The sequence below is a fragment of the Amblyomma mixtum genome, chromosome 9 (assembly GCF_055824585.1).
Source record: "Amblyomma mixtum isolate Tamu chromosome 9, ASM5582458v1, whole genome shotgun sequence".
In the NCBI taxonomy this organism is placed as follows: domain Eukaryota; kingdom Metazoa; phylum Arthropoda; class Arachnida; order Ixodida; family Ixodidae; genus Amblyomma; species Amblyomma mixtum.
This window is the reverse complement of record NC_143020.1, coordinates 65,431,478-65,457,387: the sequence shown is the minus strand read 5'-3', so window position 1 is coordinate 65,457,387 and position 25,910 is coordinate 65,431,478. Positions and strand designations below refer to the sequence as shown.

General features: G+C 45.7%; 1 protein-coding gene across 1 annotated transcript; it reads left to right on the top strand.

Moving 5' to 3' along the window:
* The first annotated feature begins 960 nt into the window (after positions 1–960).
* Positions 961–18,703, top strand: LOC149329403 (uncharacterized). Its single transcript, XM_089562204.1, has 3 exons — positions 961–1,513; positions 2,902–4,190; positions 18,322–18,703. The coding sequence occupies exons 1-3, from the start codon at positions 1,148–1,150 to the stop codon at positions 18,701–18,703; spliced, it is 2,037 nt and encodes a 678-aa protein (XP_089418330.1). The 5' UTR covers positions 961–1,147.
* The last annotated feature ends 7,207 nt before the right edge of the window (positions 18,704–25,910 follow it).

Here is a 25,910-nt window from a genome sequence, read left to right as displayed (position 1 = left end):
ATCACATCCCATTTCAGGTTGAGCTCGCTGCGGAACAAAGCACACTGCAGATCACCTTCCACTTCTTTAGTGATTACCAGCTGCGCTGCCTCTCCTCTCGGCTAGTCTCTATCATCACATACCAGCAGGTTTCCCAATAACAGGCTCTACATGAACCTCGACAGCCTTTGATCAGCCTTGTTCCCACACGAATGGCATTTTTTCACTGCAGAAGTAATTGTTCTAGCGCTAATTAAAGTAGTGCTAGTAGCAGTAGTAGTAACAATTGTAGTAGTATTATTAAAAGTAGTTGTAGTAGTAATGGCAGTAGTAGTAGTTGCAGCAGCAGTAATAACAGTAGTAGTAGCCGCATTATGAGATATATGACGAAGGGAAATGTCTGCGGGCACCATAGCTGCCTCACTGGACAGTCTGCTTCCGAACTATTCTCTGGAAGAAAAAGTAATAGCAGCAAAGGCGGAAGGTGGGACGTTTTGCTGCGGTATGTTGCCTGCAGAGGACACCGAATATATGTTAGATAATGATTTCCTAGTAACAATCAAACTAAAGAAATGAACAAGGAAATACGGGGCATGAAATGCGAAGCCAACATAGCTGATGGGCCCCTAGGGTAATGGAATAGATTATAAAAGAAGGGAAGCAGAACAAGGGACGACAAGTCCAGGTGGGCGGATGAGATGAACAAGTTTGCTGCAATATGGCCGCAGCTGGCACAAAAGAGGGCTAATTGGAGAAATATGGAACAGCCCTTTGACCAGCAGTGAACATCGGTAGGCTTTGATACTGATTGTTCTTGTTCTGTTTACGAGACATCTACTAGACCCTCGATACGACCCATGGCAGGGCAGCTGGGGTGGAAATCTGTGCTTCAAAAGGTCGGGCAAGCCCTTTAACCACCTCCTGCCAGGAGAGAAACTCTCTTAAAGCCAACTTTAGAACCGATCTTTACGTGATCTTCATCTTTGCCACACAAAAAAAAGTTAGGCTCACAAAACAATTTGAGCCCCCTCGTGCCCTTCTTTTTTTGTCGCAAGCTCCCTTTGTGCAGCTCTGCCCATGGAGAGCACGAGCTTTTGAGCCGCCATCTCGAGCAAAAGAGCACGGGCTCCTGGAAGCTCGTGTTCCGAAGAAGGAGAAGGCAGACACGATGCAGCAGCAACTCACGGGAGAAGATTTTCTGTCGCGCCTTGGCAGCGGTCGCCCGGGAACTCGGACTTCCGTCTTGCCCAGCAAAGGGCTGTGGTCGTTCGGCATCTGCCTTGGCTGCGCCTGCGGGGTCTTCTTGGCCATAGCAATCAGCGCGCTGGTGTGGTTCGCGATCCACTGGACAGCCGAGCAGCAGCACGACGACACGAGTGGCACCGAGAAGCCGTTTTGCTGTCCCAACGAAGCAGCCACGCTGTTCGCCGTCATCGACCGCGATCAGGACCCCTGCACCGATTTCTACGCGTACATCTGCAAGCATGCCATTGAGGACGGCCTTGTTGAGAACGACGTGGCCTACGACATGCTGGTGAGTTTGTACCCGGATATGTGGGAGAATTACGTTGTAGTAGCTGCGATAGATTCCACGAAGCAGCCAGCAGCGAGAATTAGAAACCTCTGAGTGGAGATACTCTGCCTATATTCTAGCCCAAGCACTTTTTTTTCTGCTCACTTGTTTTTTTCTGGTGCGCCCCTTTGGGGACATGCATGCCGCGACCCATCTTACGACATTCACACTCGTTACACTGCGAAAGAGGAAGTCAGCGCTCCAGATATCTCGATAATGTTCCCGTCTTTCTTCAAGGGCATACGAATGAATGTTTAGATAACTTCAGTGCACAATCCCACCTTGTGAAATTTACGGAATGGGAAGAGACCAGGAATTGTCAGATTTATTTCTTGATATACACCTAGACATACGGGTCCAAAATATCACTTCTGCTGATATTCCTAGCTACAAATATTTTGACAGAATTTCATCACAGTGTGGTTTGTTTTCAAAAATGTTCTAGCATTACAGGTTGACAAAATTTTCCACTAGCCGAGTGCACGCAGATGCATGTTTCTGGCATGAAAGAGAACTGTTAGGTGCACCTTAGAAAAGCGTTGATTTTATGTCAGAGGTAGAATGAATGGGAATAATGATATGCCTAGACCTACACTTGTCAGAAGGGAGCACGACCTGTTATATTTCAGTGAGTTTGGGGCTGAAATCAATGCCATCGCCCTTATGAAAGGTTGCCTTTCTCACTGTCTCGAATCGCAGGTTGAAAAACTGGACACGCTTCAATAACGGGTGTCCAATCTTCTACTTTCGATGCTTTTTACGTTGTGTGTGACCTAATCGTGAGTGTCCACCAACGCCACCCTCGTCCTTAGCGGCGCACGTAGTACGTCCTGTGTTATTGCGAGTGTCACGTGGAACAGGATCGAATGGGGGAGGATGGAAGCTGTGCAGGAACCCTCTGATGCTACGTGTGGCATCAAGACTCTGAGAACCGATGCCCTCGTTAACCTAATGAGCAAAAAACGGTAGGGAAATGAGGGCCTGGTTACGACGTATAATTTAATAAAGCCCACAGTCATTGAAGCCAAGTAAGGCATAGCGTAAAAGTTTCTATCTTTTTTACTTGTGGCGTTGATGAATAGGAAATCAATAACGTAATCACTTTATAGCTGAAAGATAATTGACTGTGAAGTTAAAAAAAAAAACCATATGCTTTCCGTAGGATTGGAACCGACGACTGAACAGATTGCACCGAAGATTTAAGTTGAAGATTGAATGAAATAACACTAGCCACTGAGTTCTATAACGCTGCCTAAAAGAGAGCAGTTCCGCTTACAACGAATCTGAGAGATGATTACCACATTGATGAATAAACTATTGTTTGTGTCACCGCGGACTTCGGTTTGCAGGCGGATGTTCGCTCCAGTATCATCAAGGGTACCCACAACTACGGCAGTCAGTCTGCAGCAGCGCTCCATGCCCTATTCACATCGTGCATCCAGGAGATATGGCAGAGAGATATGAGAGCCAAGGGTGCTGTAGCCGCCGTCCTGGAAATTGTCAACTACACCAGGCGAATGAGCGGTGCAGACCTACTTCGTTTTGCGCTAGCGGCTCGTGAGTGCTACAAACTGTCGTTCTTCTTCGTGGTATATCATGGCTCTGCTAGCCTAGCAAGGTCGATCACGTTCGACAGGGTGACACTCCGGGTAACCAACTACAAGAGGTACTGCGACGCCTCGTGCAGCGCCATCGTTCTCTCCACCCTTAATGCCCACTTTGGCACGAACTACACCGACGAGGAGATGTCCAAGTGGGGAGATAAATTACCGCCTGCCAATTCGAACTTAGAAGCGGCGTCTTTGGAGGAGATTTCGGAAGCTTTCGGTGGTCTGGAAGTTGCGAAGTTCAAGGACATATTGCACGAGTTTCTTATTGACACTGACCAGCTGAAAACACTTCGCATTGACTCCAAGGCGAGACTCCTTGCAGACATACGGCTCCTAACCGACCCACGAAACCAGCCTATGTCATTGTGCTACATGCTGTTTGTTGTCGCTTTGGACGCCATGCGCTCCATTCAAAATGACATCGCAGTAAATTCCCCAACAATGACTAGCGAGAAGATCTGTCAGTCACACGTGTTTCGAAGCAGCCAACTATGGCGAGTCACATACGTGGCCGGAATTGCAACTCCTGCCAAAGACCGCCAGCTGCACAACATCTTCGAGACCACAAGACGTAGGTTCGTGGAATACCCCCCAATAATGCGGCTAGTCGCGGCCGGGAATGACACGAAACGCTTCCGGCAATTTATCAGCAATATGTCTCTCATGCTACCTGGTGACCTCGTCTTCAGGGAGCCCGCCGTTCCCAATATGTCCGCGCAGGGCTTTGTCCGGAATTTATTCCTTGCGCTGAAGTTCGAGTTCGACACCAAAAAGAAGAAAGCACGACAAGGCGTTCCCTGGATTAGCGATGACAGCGAGAACAGGGTTGTGGATCGCATCTTTTTTGTGAACGAGACTACCCTCTACTTGACGTCAGCGGGGTACGGTTGGTTGAGTTCGGGCACCATGGACCCGCTGCTCGCCGACGCAGCCGTGATTGGAAGTCGTATGGCAGCCCTGCTGTGGACCAAAGTGGCCGAGTGGAAGGGCTGGTCTGGAGAAACGAAGGCAGCGTTGGAATCTCACAGGTGACATATGCCGAAATGCCACCGCTAATACCGCAAATAAGAGACACGCCCCTGTTAAAGGGGCATTGTGGCTTTGGGTTACGGTCGCGTGAGATAACAATGACATTGCTTTTTGTGTAGTGGCCAGGGGAAAATCTTTATAGAAGATTTTTAAATAGTACTTTATAACAATTACATTTAGTTGCGCTTGCAAGATATGTTAAGGCGCCGCTGATAAACTACTTTATATTTATATCGTTTATACCCTCAACAAATACAGCTTTGTAGAGAAGAGTACTAAAGAGTTAACTATAGAAGACAATAATAAAAACTAATTTTTCAAAGGGTAGAAAATTATAGCATGTTCATACCTTATATTGCGTACAACGTTTCAAGCTACCGAAAAGTCAGTAATCATGCCAAACAGAATTTGTTCACAGTTATTGGACGTGCTTTAGATAAATAAATTGCGAATCTAGATTTAGAAAACGTGGAATAGGGCTAATAATATTCGTGCAGTACAGCCGCCTGATATGTTGGCGTTCTGAGCGAAAGTGAATAAGAGCTCTTAAGAATAGCGTCGCTTGCATATCGCGACCACCCATGCGGCGTTGTTATACCGCTGTGTGCAGTCATCAGAGGACAGGGGAATCATGTTAAGTAGTAAGCTGTTTAGCTAAAATGTATTACAATTTTCAACTGCTGAGTTGAGGCGTCTGGTTACAATTATAAATTTGCAGGCGGCCGTTTGTTATGGCTATACCTCTATTAATAACTTCGAGATAACCGTGGGAGGCTTGCCAAAGTGAGTTTTCTCCATATCGCGCCCTTCTTGAAAAACCGCGCTCCTTCGACGTGCCCTGATGCGAAGACTGTCAATCACGTCACTCCTGGCCACATATGTTGTGTGCAGCGGAGAGGACTGCAGTGAGGATGTAAGAGTGCACGTCATGTGTTACGTGGCCCACAGAGCGACGCATTGCTATGGAGATCGTATCTCGGCGTGCGCTTTTCGAAAAGGATGACCAAAATTTGTTTCGCAGCAGCGCCGAGCGAAGGCGCGTTTTCGGAATTGTAGAAAGCGATGTGGTTGTTGCTAACACATGGCTACAAATCTGGGACTGCAATCAAGGGCCTAACTTAATAATATATTTATTTAAAACTCGTTAACCAGTTGATATCTCAAGGAGGCTTTTTTCATGTTCGCTTAAGCTACAAGTGTATCAAGGTGGAGGAAGGGCCTCACTGCGCAGCTTGCCACGATGACGAATCTTATGAAAGACTCGCAGCCGTGCAGTGTTTCGACTTGTGCAAGAGATTTTGGGCCTGGGTTGGGTTTAATGCTTGATACGCTCGATGTACTATTCTAGTTCTCTTCTAATAACTGGAGTAAAGAAATCATCATCATCGTCATCAGCCTGACTACGCCCACTGCAGGGCAATGGCCTTTCTCATGTCTCTCTAACTAACGCTGTCCTTCGCCAGTCGGCCACCGTATTCTCGCGAATTTCTTAATCTTATCCGCCCACCTAATTTTCTGCCGCCCGCTGCTACGTTTGCCTTCTCTTGGAATCCACTCCAATACCCTTAATTACCAGAGGTTATCTCTCCTTCGCATTGCATGCCCTGCCGAATTCCATTTCTTCCTCTTGATTTCGACCAGGATGTCATTAACCCGCGTTTGTTCTCTCACCCACTCCACCCGCTTCTTATCTCTTAACGTTACACTTATCGTTTTTAAGCCGAAAGCCTTTAATGCCTCATGCTGTCGTCAGCAATCCGTGTCGGCAGCAGTGTCTGTGTCCGTGTCGGCAGCCGTGTCGACAGATGTGTCCGCGTTTTGACGGGTGTCCACCGAGATATGTGAGACAGTTACTGCGTAATTTCCTTTCCTCAAATACAATTTTCGTTTTCTTCATTACGGCCCCTCTTTCTCTTTCTTCGTTCATTCCGACTTCCTCCCTTCCTGTACACTGCGGTTCAGGTGTACACCGCGATGACAGAATTACTGCGCCATTTCCTTTCCTCAAGAAGCGTTGCGTTCAAAGGGCAAGCTATCGCGCCGAACGGATGGTGGCTTTTCGTGGACTCCCTGGCAGCGCTACAACACGTTGTCGCGTTGCACTCCAAAAGGCAAAGCTTAAGCGCCATTAATTAGCAGTCATTTAGTGCTGAGTCATTGATCAGTAATTAGTCATTAGTAATCTGTCATTACTTCTTCACCAGTTATGTGTGACGTCATCCAGTGGTGACGTTACGAGTGTAACATAGGCAAAGTGGTGCAGAAAACGCTTTCTCCTCTTCGCACTTTAGACAGTCAAAGTGCCCCCTGAATTTTTTCTTTCCATAACTCGCTGTATCCCAGGCCTGGTTGTACAGTCCAATCGAAGCACGGAGTCTCCTCTGTCTAAAAAACCCGGGACCCGGGGAGAATGCGAACACCGAGGACCCAGGGGGGGTGGGGGGAGCCAATGGGATACTTTGTCGGACGCATTGGTGAAATCTAGGAAGATAGTCTCCTCAATGCAACAAAGGTACAGATTGGCATTTGTGCAGAGAAATTTAAAAAAATTGCATCGTCTTACAGAAACCATGCTGAACGTGGTGCCCAATTAATTCGCCTCGAAAAAAAATTCGGCGTCCCAAAAAATTTCACGCTGTAAAATATTGCACAATCGTCGTTAGCCAAACCTCATCCGCTGGAGAAGAATGGCCTCTGATAACTATTCGATTCACCACCCTCTATGCCATCTCAAGCAATCTCATCTTTAACGGGCACTGACATCGCACAGTACACGGGCCTCTAGAATTTCGCCTTTATCGGCGGCTGAATTTCGCCCGAGGCGCAATTCTAGAGGCCCGTGTACTGTGCGATGTCCGTGCACGTTAAAGAACCCCAGGTGGCCGAAATTTCCGGAGCCCTTGACTACGGCGTCCCTCATAGCCGGAGTTGTTTTGGGACGTTAAACCCCAATAAGCCAACCAAACCATCATCTTTACGAACCTCCAAATTTCATCCAACTGCATTGCCCTCCCATGCCGCCTTCCTACGCTTGCCCTCCCTTGGACTCTTCTGCGTCACCTTAACGGAGTAGCGGTTGTCTTCCCTTCTCATTACATGTTTTGGTGTACAGTCGGGGACAAAAGTCTCCGGACCACGTGTTCCTCAAACGAAGCTTATAGCTCTACTATTAGACAGCGGCTGGAGACCGCACCTGGGCAGATGAAAGAACAAAAATTTACCTTTTACCTCCACAAGTGTGGTCTCCAGCCGCCGACTAATAGCAGAGCTATCGGCTTCTTTAGAGGAACACGTGGTCCGGAGGCTTTTGTCCCTGAATGTACAAATCAAAATTTGTAATAGCGAACCGACTATTCTCAAATTACATTTATGGAACGAATCAAACAATGCATGTTCAGGATCAATTCAGGATTAAATGAAATATTTTATTCAAATACAATTTGAAATGTAGTAACAATTATCGAATATTTGGCAGCAAGTTGAAATACGACGCCTCATATTTCTACAACGACTCTTTCTGCCGCGAGCAGTCTCTGCGGGGAGAAGGACTCAGCCCCGTAAACGCGGATTCGTGCGGCGGCTTTCGTAATGCTTACACCTATAGCCTTCAGTAGTGGGCGCTACAACATGTTTCGGACAGGCTTAGCAAGATTCGCCCTCATGGCCACTCTTGCTCGCCATGGCTAATCTCTTGTCCTTCACGGGGACTGCGATGTGGCGCTGGTTTTCTTGCGGAAGACATCAGTAAAAAAAGTGACTGTTTAGTGTGGATGAAAAGACGGTCATAGAGTTAATATGCTTACCTATTATTACGCGTGTTCTGGTGGTGGTGTGTTTTCCGTTTTTCGACAGCAGCTGCATCCTTAACTACGTCAATTATAGCTCCACATGTCACGCTTCGATGGCTTCAATGCTTATTAGGTTTTTAGTAATATCGCACAAGAGGTCAAAACAATAATTCAATTATTTGATTCCTAATCTATTCCGCTCTTTCACTATTCGATTCCTATAAGATTCGGTTCTTAATTACACTATTTGTATCTGATTATGTTCTAAATTATACTATTACCACGCTCCTAATTGCATGCCCTTACCATGCGTGTTTTTTCCTCTTTATTTTGACGGCAGCATAATTACCTCGCTTTTCTTCCTGGACCCAAGCGAGCCTTTTTCTGTCTCTGATCATTGCACAGCTGCTTTTCCTTGCTATAGCCTGCTGCGGTGGCCGCAATTTAAGTTCAACCCGTGTCGGTAGTCTCCGCATTTCTCCCCATTAAGTTACGTGCTACAAGTTCCATCTGTTATTTTCTTTTCGAGGCATACATTTCCTTTTCGAAGAGTCTGAATACCTGTTCTCCAGCGATATCCCTCATTCCTCTACTTTCCCTCTTCCCGCTATGCCACTGATGGGCTTCCGCTTCACTAGTTTCTTCGTTCCCTCTTGAAGTTTGAGCCAATTCGAGACCTTACCATCCTACGGTGGCTACAACGCACATTTCCGAAGACCTCCACATCCTACACGATGCGAGGTTGAGCGCATAGTATGAACTATATTTCATTTTTAGTCTCTCCATTGGGACTCTTCAACGACGACTTGGGAAGCTAGGATGCAAACGGAAATTCTCTTCCGAAATGTGCTTTAGAGGCTCGACAATGGTTGGAGACTACTTGGCGAGCCATCCGTTACATGGATGGTATGGATGCGTGGATGCCCGCACTGGTTACGGCGTGCTTTTGTTGAAAATGTCATATATGAATGATGGCTGAACATTTGAAGCGCCCTTTTATTGACTTCAGGACACGTTCGAAAAACTTGCTTACCCTCAAATTTTGCATGCTACCTCGTGAAGTTTTCGCCAGAGTTACTAGGGAGGTAGCAATGTCTCGTGGGTGAATGAGAAAAGCTTATATAACGCTTGCCAATACGGCGCCGATAATTGAGTGAAATTTTTTCTGCTATTTTCAAGTAATATTTAAGCAATGTGAGTCATTTTTATTGCCCGTCGGTTTTTGACAGCGGGTGAAATTTTTATAGGTCACGTAGTTTAACCGAAAAACCTCCACGTATGATCCAACAGTACCATAAATCATTTTGTATAGGACTATTGCTCTATCTATATGCTTCTTAATACGAATTAAAAATTAAATATATATGTAGGAACACGCACACATGTTACAACGCTATATCGCTTGTGCGAGTACTCTAAAGCAGCCTTATTTCAGAGCGCACGCTTGTACAGAGTCCTAGTTAAATATATTACTTTACTTCGCAGAAGATAACCTTAAAATACATGACGTTTCATTTGCAGAGGAGGTTTATTTCATAATACAAAGTTAACTTTCGTAGGACATTAATATTGTGCGCTCACCCAGGCATTTTGCAGGATCGGAATGGTGAGTTGTAGCGACCACAGGAAGATAAAGTCTCAAATTAGCCTAGACTTGTAGAGTGAATAGAAACATCTATTGAGGCTATAGACCGACAGGTTGCAGGCTTGCTATTTCAGGAGGCGAACGATCTTACTGTGAAACGCCAAAGCATGAAAGCCGCTAATCCCATACAGAATAGAGCAAGTAGAGCTCTCAGAACTTATCAATAAGCACAAGGTAACCGACTTAACGAACTTAATACGGAGAGAATCTAGCATGCTTTAAAGACGGGATGTAGCCCAAAAGATGGCGAAGAGGAAATAATGTGTAGACGAAAATCAGATATATGCATTAAGAGACGAAGAGGGAAATGTAATTGTCAATATGGATAGAACAGTTAATCTAGCCGAACAGTTGTACAGAAATCTATAGAGTAGGCAGTGGAATTAGGACGTTAAAGGGAGAGGATTCAGCGTAAAGCCGTGGCGCTTCCTACTAGTAAAGAAAGATGAAGTAAAATAAGCCTTAAAAGCATTCCAAAGGGGGAAGCAGCTAGCGAATATCGAGTAACACCAGATCTGTTGAAGGACTGCGGGGATACTGTACGCCGGTAGCTTGAAAGAACGCTAACATCGACTTTATCTATAAGAAAGGAAACGTCAAAGACTAAGAAAGTCACGTACCAATCAGCTTACTGTAGTAGTCGTAAAAACATTTATTTGGGAAGCGAAATGTTGGGGCATATAGGTTGAGGGAGCGATACATTTGCAGCTTCAGGGTTGGTGTTCCCTATTCCAGGATCCCGTAGGCCGCAGCCTTGGCCTTCGTCAGCCGCATAAGCGGTGTGCTCGGTTCGGAGTCACTCAGGAGGGCTTCCCACTGCTCTAGATTAGGGCTATTTACCTTAGGTAGTAAAGGGCTTTCTCAAAGCCCCAGGTAACGTTTTACGTCGTAACACCCCCCCCCCCGTGTCTACCGGCCACATTTTGTGATATATGGCTCTGCTTGAGTAGGTGTCTGCCGTCGTCGTTGCGTGGTGGCCTCCTCTCTGTTGAGGTTGTCCGCCGAGCACAGCACTTTTTGCGCGCTCCCAACAATGCCTTCATTGCCTCGCCAAAAGATTCTGATGTGCTGAAGGGTTCGACCGGCAAACCCGCCCTCCGCTTCGTCAACTCTCGCGCAACCCTGACGGATAACCGCGTGTGGCGCGACATTTCCCTCAACCCCAGTGCCGGGGATCCAAATATTGGAGTTTTCTGTGCCTTCGTTGTTTTTCTTCGGAGAGGATCCTCGCGGCTTTGCGGCCGATCCTTCCAGCTGTGTATGCCCATAGATGCAGCCTGCAGCCTGAGTATCCGTCGCTACACATTAACTCACTCCCTATCAGTTGACCTCAGTCAGGGCTACAGCCACGGTGATTTCTTCCGCTGCCTGCTTTGCCTTTGTGCGCACTGACGCACCGGGGATTATTTTTCCTTTGGCGCTCACTACAGCTACCGCCCTCGTGCTTTCCACCGTTCTGTGCTAAGACGCGTCCACATACAAAACCATCCGTTTCTTCTTTCGGAGCCTTTCCAACTCCGAAGATCTCGCCGCCTACTTCCTTTGTGGTTCTTAGTCTACATGCTTTTCTGGGCACCGGTTTAACCAAGAAAGTGTTCCTCCTTTTCCTGTCAATGTCTGTTTTCTCTTCGCCCTCGCCTTCTGCGGGGTATCCCAGCTTTACCAGTAGCGCTCTAACAGTTGCCTACAATGTATTTACTTGGTAATCGCTAATACAGTCAGGACAACCTCAGACTTCTATCAACCAAATGATCAAGCAGGCTCTCTTAAAGGCTACTCGACAATAGACCGTATTCGCGCTATCAGTCAGGTGACAAATTTTCTATATATGTAAAAAGAACTATATATCCTTCACTGATTACAAGAAAGCCTTTGACTCAGTCGTAACCTCAGCAGACAGGCAGACATTACGAAATGATAGTGAAGGTCAGCCTCACGTAAAATTTCTGGAAGATATCTAGAAATGATAGTGAAGATCAGCCTCACGTAAAATTTCTGGAAGATATCTACAACGGCTGCACAGTCACCATAGTCCTCCAGAAAGTCGGCAATAAAGTTCCAATAGCGAAGGGTGCCAGGCATTGAAACATAATCTCTGAAATACTGAAAGAGATTTGGGCTGGGAATAGCTGCGGATAATAGTGAATGGCGAGTACGCTAGGAGCTTGCAATTCACTGATGACATTGGCTTGCTAACTCATTAAAAGGATGAATTGCAAAGCATCATCAATGACTTTGACAGCGAGAGCAAAACGGTAGCTCTAAAAATTAATACACAGAAAACGGAAGTGATGTCCAGCAGTCTCGGAAGGGAATGGCCGTTTGCACTTGGTAGCGACGTGAAGGAAGTTGTGCTGGAATACGTCCAATGAGCGCAGCTAGTGACTGCCGTTCCTTATCACGAGAGGGAAATAACTTGAAGAATAAGAATGGGGTGGTCCACAGTTGTCAGGTTCCCTCAGATCATGATGGCTGTTTGCCAGTATCCCGCAAGAGAATAGCACCCTTATAAAAATTTCTATAGACAGTCCATAGACTGTCTATAGACTTTAGTCTATGAAGTCTATAGACTGTCTATAGACAAATCCTTTAGACTGGTCTATAGACAGTCTATAGATTTATGGCCATACACTTTTAGTAGACTTTTGTCTATAGACAGTCTATAGACAAATTTCTACTGAAAGTCTATAGGTCTATAGGAAGTCTATACACACAGGTCTATAGACAGTCTATAGACGATCTATAGACTTATGGTCATACATTTTCTATAGAGCTGTCTATAGACCGTCTATAGACACTTGTCTATAGACGACCTATAGACTTATGGCCATAGACTTCCTGTAGATTACTGTCTATAGACAGTTTACAGACAAAAGTCTACTGGTCCAGTAGACATATGTCTATAGACTGTCTATAGACATTCCATAGGTGTGTGGCGTGGCAGTGCTATAGACCTTTGTCTATAGACAGTCTATAGACCTCTGTCTACTAAACTATTAGTAGACCATTATCTATAGACTGCCTATAGACTGTCTACAATAATTGAAAAAGGTCACCAGACAGAGTTCACACATGAAACAATCAATATACTTACAAATTTAGTTTATTTCCAAGCTATCCAGGCTGGGAATATGCAATACATGCACCATAAAAATGCACCACAGTAACATAAAAGTTGAAAGTAACAGTCCGGCTAGTTTCCTCAGAAGCATTCATGTGGCCTGTTGTCTGCAGTAAATCATCCGGGCATGTTCACCTGTACAGCACAAAGAAAAAAAATAATATGAGGAACTGAAAAAAATTCCCATTCCATCTCTACACATGTGCTTTACAATGCAAGGCATATCCTGGCTATGCCATTCTAGAAAGGCAGTCTTGATCTTTTGGTTTGGTTTTATGGGGTTCAAAGACCCAAGGCGACACAGGCTACGAGACGCTGAAGTGAAAGGCTGGGGAATAATTTCGGTCACCTGTGCAGAGTACACAGGCCTTTAGCATCTTGCCTCTATTAAAATGCGACCGCCTAGGCCGGAATCGAACCTGCATCTTTCAGGTCGCCACGATAGCCACTGAGCTATCACGAGGGCTCAATAATTTCAGTAAATACACGACAGATTGTAAGTGTCGTCATAAAACATTGTAACAAAGACCCCTAATCCCTGGAGCACTCTAACTCTGAATCCAGTACTGATACTGATTTCTGTATGGCAATACTGTTACAGCGAATACTGACCTCTTTATGGCAACCTTTTTACACTATTTGTAACAGAAGACTTCGAACAATTGTGCCACATATCTGCATTGACTCGCAAGGAGCTGTTAAGAATGCCACCTCCATAAAATACAGATTCAGTGCACCTTACACAGGGATCAAAAAAGGAGATATTGCAGCATTTATTCTTATAACCGCTATAGAAGAAGCGCTTCAGAATACCCTGCATGAATTAAGCCTGGTACACCCGGCCAAATTTTTAACTGGCTCGGGAGTTGCATCGCTAAATGCACCTTGTAAAAAAGGTGCCTTTCGGCTACACTGCTGGCATATTCATGCTGTAATTTAACGAGTGAAATGTCATTTCGTGGTTCCTTTTTGTTCATATAATGTCTGATTGCAGTACTTGCGTGTTTAGATCAACGTTATCAGAAACATTCGTCTGCCACTACGAACAGCTGAAACAAGCGGCATACGCAGCAATGGATCTGGTCCATATGGGCTCATCCTCTGGGAAAGTACCCCTCCTTTCATGGCGGACAAGTCGTTTACCCAGATTAGTGCAAATGCGCCACCAGAACCATGGCTGCGTATTCCGCTTTTTTCGGCTCTTCGTAGCGGCAGACGACGAATATTTCTGATAACTTTGACCTAAACATGCAAGTACTCCACTCAAACATTATATTAACAAAAAGAAACTATGAAATGCCATCTCACGCGTCAAATTACAACATGAATATGCCAGCAGTGTAGCCAAAAGGCACCTTTTTACAAGGTGCATTTAGCGATGCAACACCTAAGCCAGTTAAAGATTTGGCCGAGTGTACGTAAGCCGATACCCAAACGGGCACAAGCTATACAAAACCAGCAGGCAGAAGCAACCAGTTCACCACAGATTTGCACCTATTGAAGCACAAAGACGGAACAGCATACTCACACATCTGCGCGCGCTCTTAGAAACAAGCGGGTTGCAGCGCTTCCATGCCGCGCTCATTATTCAGAAAACTAATACAGCACACAGAGGCCGCAGCTGCGCCGTTTCAAAAGCAGTCGCGAGATTGAGACAGCAAATTACTGTCACGATAAAATACCGTCTGAAATTCACTTAGTTTTTCCTTCAAGTGCAGCTCCAACAGCGCAGTAAAGAGGTGTTTCTTCCCTTAAGGCAGCCTAACCCAACGCTGCTAGAAAAATCAGCGAAAGCATTGAACGTGCTCAAAGTAGGAAGTATTTCAATGAAACAATTAACTCCTTCAACAGGCGCAGCTATAATAACACGAGAGCTTCATTTAATTTTAGGCGCAAATAAGCGGCGAGTCACATCGGCGCTTTCGTAACGTAGCAGTCTGAAATCAGAAACACATACTTTGCCTCTCGCGCAAATGGTATTCTAGAAATCTGTGCACGCGTGAGGGGATTCATGAACGAACCACTCGGAACGAAATGTAAGCCACCTCTTGTCGAGCCGACCTTTACCCAGCTTTCAAAATGAAGTGCCCGCAAGCCAGCGGCGGCGGCCAAAGGCTCTGATGACAGACACGGACGAATCCATACGTGTGCAACGAAGGGGAGATGGGATGGAGCTCGTGGGTTCTTCGCGGTGTTTGAGCACGCCGGCCATTCGCGCCGGCAACGAATTTTATTCACCCATCACACTACAAGCATTCCTCCAGCGCCGCTTGAATACAACTTTGACAAACGTCTCGCGCTCCAGTCTATAGCGTTACAAGACACCTTTGCTGAAACGTCGGCGTCCACGACGCGCACCGAGTGAGCGTCCATACGTAGCAAGCAATGCACACCTCAAAAAGAACAGCACTCCATGGTCCGGACAGGCGATAACACAAAGATAAGAAAATAAATGTAATCCACCACTGAACGAGACTGTATGTAAGTACGTTTTCGGAGGTGCAAAGTAAATTGAGCTCACACGGCGCTAACTAACACACAGTTCCATTTCGGCCGTCATTCACAGGCTAAACGACATTTCTGGCCGCACATCTACTTTGAAACACGAAAAATCTAGTAGACAGCTCGCGAGGAGCGGCGTATCAAGGGCATCGCACAGACTGCCTTTCCGAGCGTTAGTAAAGACAGCGGGACAGAGATAAGCGGCATTAGTCGAGAACCCGATGGCTTCCGCCTTAGAAACGAAGATAGGCGCACATGCATAATCTGTTCTGCACACACAGCTCTGCTTAGAGTGGTTTAGGAGACCAAATGAATAAAATATAAACGTGTAGACTTACCGTAAGCGGACGATGAAGCTGGATTTTGAAGAAAACGTAATCCGCGAAACACACGCCAACGCCATTGATGCAGCCATGCACAATGTTGTTTGCAGCCCGAATGATTTTTCGCCGTCTCGCGGTAAAATGGGTAAAACGTGAAACAGAAACCCATTTCACGGTTGTATCTTTATCGCTCGCACTCTTGCCGTGCGCAGCTTGATCTGATATCCAAGTCCACAGAAGGCAATTGGTTTATAAGCTTAAATTCTTCGCTTACCCTCTAAAAATCTTATTGTTCTCGTGAAAACAGAACCGAAATCTAACTTCTTGTCGGTATACGCGTCGCATCTCCCACCGAATAGTATGTGGTACAATTCTCAAATAATAATTATAAGGTTGCATAGCATAACGTCTTTTTTGCGTGTGTTCGTGTTTAGAAAACTGATATGCGCCACATCAGCGTGTCATCGGCTCCGAAGCAACAGGTGCAAGGGTAGGAACGAAAAAATACTGGCTTTGTGATTGTTGCGTCGCAGCACTTATTCACGTGAATACAAACTGCAAAGGTAGAAATGGCAGATGTTAATCGCACAGAGGACCAGGCTCTTCGAGATTAATCTAAGATGTTTCTAAGGGATGGGCGCTTCCTTGAATTCTCACACCCGTATTTCCCCCTTTATTTTCAGGACGTTTTAAAGAGAAATGTAGAACCGTTGATGAAATGTTTCCGATTTCAGCGCGTTGGACAGTAACGATCGAAAGATGGAATGGAATTGTGTAGAGCGATTCCTTTAAGGGAAAGCGTATTCGTTCGACGTAGTACAGTTTGCGGGCGCCCTTACTTCAAGAACGGCTGCGTTTCGTCGGCTTACTTGTTAGCACTAAATATCTAATTGTACTGACAATATACGTCACGGTATAACGAAAAGGAGCTTGTCAAGGCTCCTGAAAACAATATACAGGAGGGTGTTGTAATGGCCTTATGCAATACTTTTTAATTTTCGTAATAGCGAAGGAGGTGGGGGACTCCCGACATAGTTGCGGTCACTAGATGCAGGTCCCCTCAACATGCAGTGCAAAAAGAAATTGACATTGTTCTGGACTTAGTCGAAAGTCAGTGTATCGAACATTGTTAGATAAAATTACGATTGTTATAGACTGGTCTATAGGCAGTAGTCTATCTATAGTGTACAGTCTATAGACGAAAGGAAATTGAGGTAGTTGTAGACTGTAGTCTATAGAGAGTCTATAGACCGTCTATAGACGAAAAGAAATTGAGGCCGCTATAGACCTTGGTCTATAGAGAGTCTATAGACCGTCTATAGACGAAAGGCTATTGTGGCAGCTATAGACCTTAGTCTATAGACCGTCTATAGACGAAAGGAAATTGGAGCAGTTATAGACTTTAGTCTATAGAGAGTCTATAGACAAAAGAAAATTGAGGCAGCTATAGACCTTAGTCTATAGCGAGTCTATAGACCGTCTATAGACGAAAGGAAATTGAAGCAGTTATAGACTTTAGTCTATAGACAGTCTATAGACAAAAGGAAATTGAGGCGGCTATAGACCTTAGGCTATAGCGAATCTATAGACCGTCTATAGACGAAAGGAAATTGAAGCAGTTATAGACTTTAGTCTATAGACAGTCGATAGACAAAAGGAAATTGAGGCGGCTATAGACCTTAGGCTATAGCGAGTCTATAGACCGTCTATAGATGAAAGGAAATGGAGGTAGTTATAGACTTCAGTCTATAGAGAGTCTATAGACCATCTATAGACAAAAGGAAATTGAGGCAGCTATAGACTTTAGTCTATAAAGTGTCTATAGACAGTCTATAGACAAAAGGAAATTGAGACAGCTATAGACTTCAGTCTATAAAGTGTCTATAGACAGTTTATAGACAAAAGGAAATTGAGACAGCTATAGACCTTAGTCTATAGAGAGTCTATAGACAGTCTATAGACGAAAGGAAATTGAGGCAGCTATAGACCTTAGTCTATAGAGGGTCTATAGACAGTCTATAGACGAAAGGAAATTGAGGCAGCTATAGACCTTAGTCTATAGAGAGTCTATAGACCGTCTATAGACAAAAGGAAATTGAAGCAGCTATAGACTTTAGTCCATAGATTTTCTATAGACTGTCTATAGACAAAAGGAAAAGTCTATAGGATGGCTATAGAGTCTATAAAAAGTCTATAGAAAGTCTATAGACCATTTTTATAAGGGCACATAACAGCTGTATCTTACCGGCACTCACCTACAGGGCAGAAACGCCGAAGCTAACGAAAGGTTTTAACTTAAATTGAGGACAACGCAGGGAGCTATACAAACAAAGTTATAGGTGAAGCGTTAAGAGACGGGAGACGGCAGATTGGGACATGGAACAAACACGATATAATGACATCCTAAAGCAAGCCAAGAGATCGCCTATGCAAGGGCATGTAATGCGAGGACAAGATAAACGGGGTCGTTAAGGGTAACATTCTGAACTACAAGAGAAGGCAAGCGTAGCAGAGGGCGGCAGAAAGTTATCTGGGCAGATGAGGTAAATAAGTTCGCGGGGATACGGTTACCGCAACTTTCAAAAGACAGGGTCAGTTGGGGAGTTATGGAACAGGCTCTGTTCTGCAGTGGCCGCATTCGGGCTCATCATGATGAATTAGTGCACAATTCTTAAAACAACGACATGCGTAAATGTTAAATATGGGCGTGTTATTTCCTGTTTACGAGTTCTGACAGTAGTTTTCACGCAGGCAATGCCTCATCGGCGGCTCAATCGACCTCGATGTGCTCGATAGCCTGTTTTCACTGGTGGGGCTCAAGCACGGGCTGCAAATCGCTGCCATTGTCGGAGCGGCAGGCACCGTCTCTACAGATGACGTCACACCGGCGGCTCCAAGAGCGAGCTGGCACAAGATTCGAGACGCCTGGAGCCTCTACCGGATGTCAGAAGCACAATTCTTCTACGCACGCCTAGTGTACTTCCGCTGCAGCAGCACCGCATTCTTCGTTCAGCCTTTGATTACCGAGCTGTTAAGAGGCAACGCTGACTTTGAGACCGCATTCCAGTGCCCGGCGAGAAACAAGTCAAAGAAAATCAGCGACTGCATGAACCTTACTGTGCCACGTAGCTGATGCACTGTGCAGTGAAGGGACCCTTGTGAAGATGCAACGCGCATGTTAACCTTTTAACCTATTTTGTACGGCCGCTCGACATGTAATTTGTTTCTTTCTTCGATCAGAGAGGCTCTCGCAGTGGATAACTCGGTTGACATCCGATCATTCATAGATAAGTATCAGGGATCAGGTGATTACCCAGCTTTTGTCAGTAGTTTATTTACCCAGCTTTTGTTAGTAGCTTATTCATCATGCTTAATCTTGTTTAGTTCTGTACCTTTCAGATTAACCTCTCGCTTCTGTCTGAAGGAAAGTTATACACGTATAGAAAATGTTAATCGAATATTTTTCTCGGAAAGAGCTTTTCTGCTCCTGTGATTGTTGACGGAACTAGCCGGCTTACCTAGCCAACCACTAGACTCATGCATCTGTGCATGAAAATTGAAACAGCGTATAAACAGACCCAAAATGTGTCATTGTTTACCTCAGTAAACATTCTATTGCACTGCGTTGCAGTTTTCATTTGTTTTTCAGCTATGCCCAAGTCAAAAGTACAATTTTGACGACTGGAATATCCGCGTGCACTCACCGTTCTCCGCTTTCTTGAGTGTACCAGGATCATCGCAAAGAACTCCAGGCGGTCGAATTTTCCGGAGCCCTTGCCTATGGCGTCCCTCATAGGCTGAGTCACTCTGGCACGTTAAACCCCGATAAACCGTAAACCATAAACTAGAGGAGTGTGCGAGTAAACTTGTCCCTGATATTGGCAACATGGGTACCCGCGCTCACTCACACAGGTCATTGTCGGAGGTGCTGCTTACTGTAGACTGTGGCTTTGAAAATGGCATTTGACACTGTTAGGAATGAGGCTTATAGCGCACAGTTCCCAGCTCCACCCTTTTATCTCCAAAACATGTACTGAAAATGAAGTTATTTCTTTTTATGTCTGCATCGTCTCGATTTCCGCATGAATGCAAGCACAGTTGTTTATTGCGTGCTCCATATCTGTCATCGATATTGAGGGAAGGAAACCTGGCGTAAAATAAGTGGATTCTTAGGTTACCTTACGAGTGGAATGCGATTGCTTCAGATTTCACATCCGTCGCAGCTTCTGTCGCAACTTCTGAGTGTGTTTGTGACAATTCGTTTGAAAATTTTATCCATCAACAGCCATAGTCCTGTTGTTTGCGGCAGTAGTATATTGTCACGTAGTGGTGACCGCAGTCCAGCGAGCAGGAAAAGAATTGCTTTTAAACTAAACTCTTTACTTGGGCTGACTTGCGCCAGCAAAGGACTGAATGAGTCGGCGACGGCGTAGGCACAAGCGAGCTCGATGGTCGGCGAACCGAATTCCCGACGCTTTCGGCCGTGCTGTATTTAAAGCTGATAGCCAACTGTCGAGATTCGCGACAATATAATGGAATTTTTGCATTACAGCCAAATATACTAAGTTCGTGAAAAGTGGCTCCCATTCCTTAAGAACTCTATCATGCGCGTCTATTTCTGAAAGCAGGCCTACCACGGCGCTTTGCATGTGTCCAGGGCGCTCATGTTTTCCTCGCCGAGAACCTTGCAGCCAAATATCAGCTCCAGGGTCGGAATGAAACTTATCGGGGTGGAAGCATTTACGGCAGCTGGCGGGAAGTCGGCCGCCTTACTCAGATACCTAACGGTGTATACTGCACAGATTTGTGGCAATTGAATTGGATTCCAAAACATTTATTTCGTCGAGAACAGGTTGCCGGAGACAGGTACTAGATAGCCGCTAGCCGATGGCTGGCGGCGACCTGATTGGCCAGCTCGATTGCCCGTACTTGAATCTTGGGGTCCGAGCTGACCATTAAGGCCTCCCACCTGTCGGGAGAAAGGAGCTGTATCAACTCCGCGGGAGAATACTTCCTCCCACCTTCCTCCCTCCCCTTACGGCGCGGTTCGGGTGTCCACCGAGACTGCGACAATTGCTTCGCCATTTCCTTCCTTCAAAAGCCAGCTTTCAACTTTGCACTAACGCAGAGGTGGGGCGCACAGCCCGCACGCTGCGTGAAGACGACGAAGGCCTCGCGAGGTACAGTGTTAACGTAATGGTTACGTGATAATAGAAGCTACGCCGGGGTCGTAGTGGGACCAGAGTAACTTTGCTATTCTGTAAAAGTCATTGCTCAAGAAATGTTTGCTGCCTACCATAGCAGCCGCCACGTTGGCTCAGTGGTTGAGACATTCATCTTCTGAGCCGGAGTACCCGGGTTCGAACCGGACCGCGGATACAGTGTTTCAATAGAGGCGAAACGCAAAAGGCACCCTTGTGCTGTGTGATGTCAGTGCACGTTAAAGATTCCCAACCGGTTGAACTTCTTCCTGAGCCCTTCACTCCGGCGTCCCTCATAGCCACAGTCGCTTTGATACGTTAAACTCCCATAAATCATAAAACACTATTACCGCTTCTCGAGCGCCACTTGACTGCAACTTTGACAAACATCCCGTGCTGTGTTTCCGGAGGCACCAAGTAAAGCTCACGCGGCGCTAACGCATGGTTCCATTTGGGCCGTCACTCACGGGCTGATATTTCTGTCCGTGCATATCTACCATGCAACACGAAAAAGCCCGTAGACAGCTCGCGAGGAGATGCTTACTATCACGGGTTTCGCACCGACTGCCTTTCCGCGCGTTGGGGACAACACGGCGGCAGAGGCATAAGCAGCTTTCGCAGCAGGTAACGCGGCTTAAAGACGAGGGGAGGAAGGTTGTCTCTGAGCAAATAATCTCTTCTGCATACACAGCTCGTCTTGGAGTGGTTTAGGGGACCAAATTAATCAAACATAATCCTGATTATGTTCCTGATGATAATGCTGATGATTAAGTTAGATTTCGTTCAAAACGTAACCAACGTAATCAACGGGAGAACAAACCCTCGACACCGACAAATCCGCACACACAATTGCTTGCAGCTCGAATGATTTTCCGCCGTATCGCGCTAAAATGATGGAAACGTAAAACAGATACCAATTTCACGGTCATAACTTTACCATTCGCGTTCTTCCTTTGTGTATCATGATCTGGTATGCAGGACCAAAGAGGGAAAGTGGTTTAAAGCATAAGTTCTCCACTCGCGCTTTATAACCAGCACTGTTTTCGCGAAAAAAAAACGAAATTTTAGTACTTTGTTCATAAGTGCCGCGTCTCCCACCGAATAGTATGTGCCACACTTTTAGACTAATCAAAAAGTTGCACAGCGTAACCTTCTTTTTATATGTGTTTGTGTTTAGAAAACTGGTTTGGGCGACATCAGCGTGTCATCGGCTCCGAAGCAGAAGGTGTATGGGGAGCAACATAAAAATGCTGCCTTTTTTATTGTTGCGTCACAGCACTTTTTCATGTGAATGCAAACTGCAAATGTACCAATGGCGTATGCTGATCGGGCAGAGAGCCACGCTCTCTCAGGTAGATGTAACAGTGTTTCTAAGAGATGGGCGCATCCTTGAATTCTCACACCCATCTTTCCCTCTTTACAGGATAAATATTAAGGCTGCTATAGACTAGTCTACGGATGGTATATTGACCATCTATAGACGGAAGGACATTTAGGCAGTCATAGACATTAGCCTACAGATAGCATATAGACCATCCATAGACAGAAGGAAATTAAGGCGGTTATCGACTTTAGTCCATAAATAGTCTATAGTTCCTGCGCAAAAAATTAGAGTGGTTATAGTTTCTAGCCTATCCACAGTTTATAGACTGTCTATATACAAAAAAAGTATGAAGGATGAATTGAGAGTCTACAAAATGTGTATTGAAAGTCTATAGATCATTTTTATAAGGAAGGGATGACCCAGCAGAACGGTACCAGTAACCGCCGAATAGGTTTGGTTTGGTTTATGGGGTTTAACGTCCCAAAGCGAGTCGGGCTATGAGAGACGACGTAGTGAAGGGCTCCGGAAATTTCGGCCACCTGAGGTTCTTTAACGTGCACTGGCATCGCACAGTGCACGGACCTCTAAAATTTCGCCTCCGTCGAGATTCGACCTCCACAGCCGGGATCGAACCATCATCTTTCGGGTCAGCAGCCGAATACCAAAACCACTGAGCCACCACGGCAGAACAGTACCAGCGAGTGCCGAATAATTCAGTTAGTTGCATAGCACACAAATCAACAACACCAACCGAATCCCGAAAGATACCCAACGTAAACACACCCTAGCGAAGCGACAGAAGTAATAAAACGATGCCCAAGAAGTAGAAAGTGAGGAGAGGGGTGGGGGGAGGGGGAGATGCACCCTAGAAGATAAAGCAGGCAACAGCCAATCGATACGAAGCACAACACAACACCAAAAGATGTTTCCATCGAACGATCAAGCCTCGTCAATTTCGTCCAACTCAGCGAATGTTGTGTCCACTGTACACATAGGGTAAGAACAGGGGATAACCAGTAGGGTTGAGCAGATGAGATTACCTTGTACAAGCTTCGGAGACAGATGAGACAACACTATAGGTTTGGGAGTTACTGCTCTATCCGGGTTCGTTCACTGACTCGCGTTCTTTTTGTCCCGTGTGTCCGGGAGATTGCTTTAGATTGCATCCGATTACCAAGTAAAAAGAAAACATTGGTTAGGTGAAATTGTGTTGAATTCATAGCTTCCCCACAGCGACGGAAGTTATCAGTTTCGTGCATTGCTTGATCTGACAGTTGGATTTTATAGATTAACATTCAGTACGTGCCTCACCTTTCAGAGCCACTGGAACCCTAAAATATCCCATATTTCTTCAAAGCGCGATCAGAACGGATTGAAAGATGTTATGAACCTTTCTATTCAAATCAAGATGCATCTAAGTTTTTTACAACTTGCCGTTTTCCGTACACTCTGAATACGACGGGCGCGGAGCCACTTATGCATCATTACTTTTCCCGGATAGAGATGCTCAGACTATTTGTGAGGAACGAGTAAATGATATTTGCTGTGAGGTTTTCACGTACGAAAAACCTCTTCTTTAAGTGCGAAGGAATGGACTTGGAGAAAATGCGAATCAGATGGGGGACAGTAAAGTAACAAAGAAGGGCCGGCGAGAGTTGTTGAAGGTAAAACGCGCAGGTTTAGAAATCGACGAGCTTAAAAGAGTGGAATGTGTAAAACTTGCAAGTAAAGCATAGAAAGTCTTTTTGAGCTAGCATTTTAACTAGTGATGTAATCGCCGATTAAAATCGCGACGCCCTTCAAGTTTCTCCGCGCATCTCAGCGCCAAGTTGGGGGCGCATGATGACGTCACCGAAGGTATCGGTGTAATTCCAACAGACAAACGCCTGCTTTGAAGGAAAAAAATTAGCTGCGGTTTAGCTCTGGTTAAACGTTTAGCTCGTTAGGGTTTAGGGTTTGGCTCTGGGGTTTAGCCCGGGATACATCATCAACATGGCGCCCGATGCGAACGCGTAGTGCGCGCTGCTCGCACCCCATTCGTGGTAGGCAGCAATTTTTGCCGTGCGCGTCTTGCAGGCAGCGTTTTCACTGCAAATGCATCAACATACAGGCCGAGGAATACATCCTCATGGAATCCGGGACCTGCAAGTACAAATGTGTTCATTGCGTGAAGTGGTGTGATCCTTCGGCGGCAGAGCTTATCGGCGGAGCTGGCGACACGGAAACGCCTCCCGAAGTGCAGCGCTCTTCCGTGGATTTTCAAGACTCGGATTCCATCAGGGCTTCTCCGAGTGTTATCTTAATGCTACAAAAATGGCTAGTCGAATGGATGCGTAAATTTATGAGGTGCGACAGCTTCGAGCGGAAAACGCGCTCCTGCGTGAAGCTTTGAGTGGCCTGAGTGCATCTGTTCGTACCGCCAGCCAGAGTGAGTGTTCGCATTCCGACTGTCGCAGCTACGCTTCAGCCGGGGTGGCAAATCTGCCTGCTGGAATGTTGGCCCCTCCATGGAAGCTTCCTGCTCAGGACCAGACTACTCATCTGCCACGCCGGTCGAAAGCGGTGAGCTAACCACTTCGGCCTCGAGCAACGTTTGGCACAGCTAAGCAGTCCATGCTTGCTTAAAGTAGCGCCCAAACTACCGGCGAAGAAAAGCTTATTTGTTTCTCGCCAGGACCCGATAACAACGGCGTCGGACATACAGGAACCTTTGGCGGACACAGTAGGTGACAAGGTTGTTACTTGCACAAAACTGAAAACGAAGTACGATACATATTGCTCCTTCCACGTTTCTCTGGATGAGCATTTATTTGAACTTCTGAGCAAACCCGAAGTGTGGCCTGATAATTGCTTATTTCACCCTTTTTATGGAAAGCTGTGGTCCTCACGGCGCTTTCATGACCCTAACGGTGCTCTAACTACATCCGAAAATGGCACAAGAAATTAAGCTGTATCACCAAAACACGAGAGGGCTGCGAACTAAAAGGGAAGCTCTCTTCGCGAATGCATACGAATGTGAGTATGGCATTATGTGCCTGACGGAAACATGGCTAAACTCATCATGTTCAAGTGCGTCTTATTTCTCAGATGTGTACGCTGTTTTCAGGGCCGATAGGGTGTATTCTGACAGTATTAAATACGGGGGCGGAGTTCTGATAGCCCGCCGTTCTGCGCTAAATGCATTTAGGAGACCAGACCTGGAGACATACGAAGAATGTGTGTGGTTGGAAATTCCAACGTGTGACAAATCGCACTATCTAGTCGGCTGTTACTACTTTCCACCAAATTCTGCTCCTAACGTTTTTACCGAACATTTTTTTTTGGATATTGGGGAACAATCGTTTTTTTCGAAGTACAAGGTTCACATCTACGGGGACCTTAATCTTCCTTCCCTTAGCCTGCCTTAGGCAACAGAGAGTTGCAATGAACTTTCAATTCACATATTTAAAAGACATTGGACATCTCGATAAGCTTTAAATTCACTTGCACGCTACCTTCATGTAATCTTCATGCAGTGAACTTCGTCAGCCCATTTGTCGGACTATGCACTCCATCAGTCCATAGGTTACATCAATACTCCTCATTGCATCCTTAGTACCCATTTCATGGCCGCATTTTATCTTCGTATTTTTTTAACTCTTCCACACTGCTCTCCTTCTGTCTTTATCTCCCAAATTCCCCTCCCTACGCAGATTAGCATGCCAGCGATCTTTAAACGCCGGCTAAATTCTCTATTTCATTAAAGAGTCTCTCTCTCTCTCTCTTTCTCTAAGGTAGGTTGGTCCACTGGTTTGGTCACTAGTGAGTGCACAGTA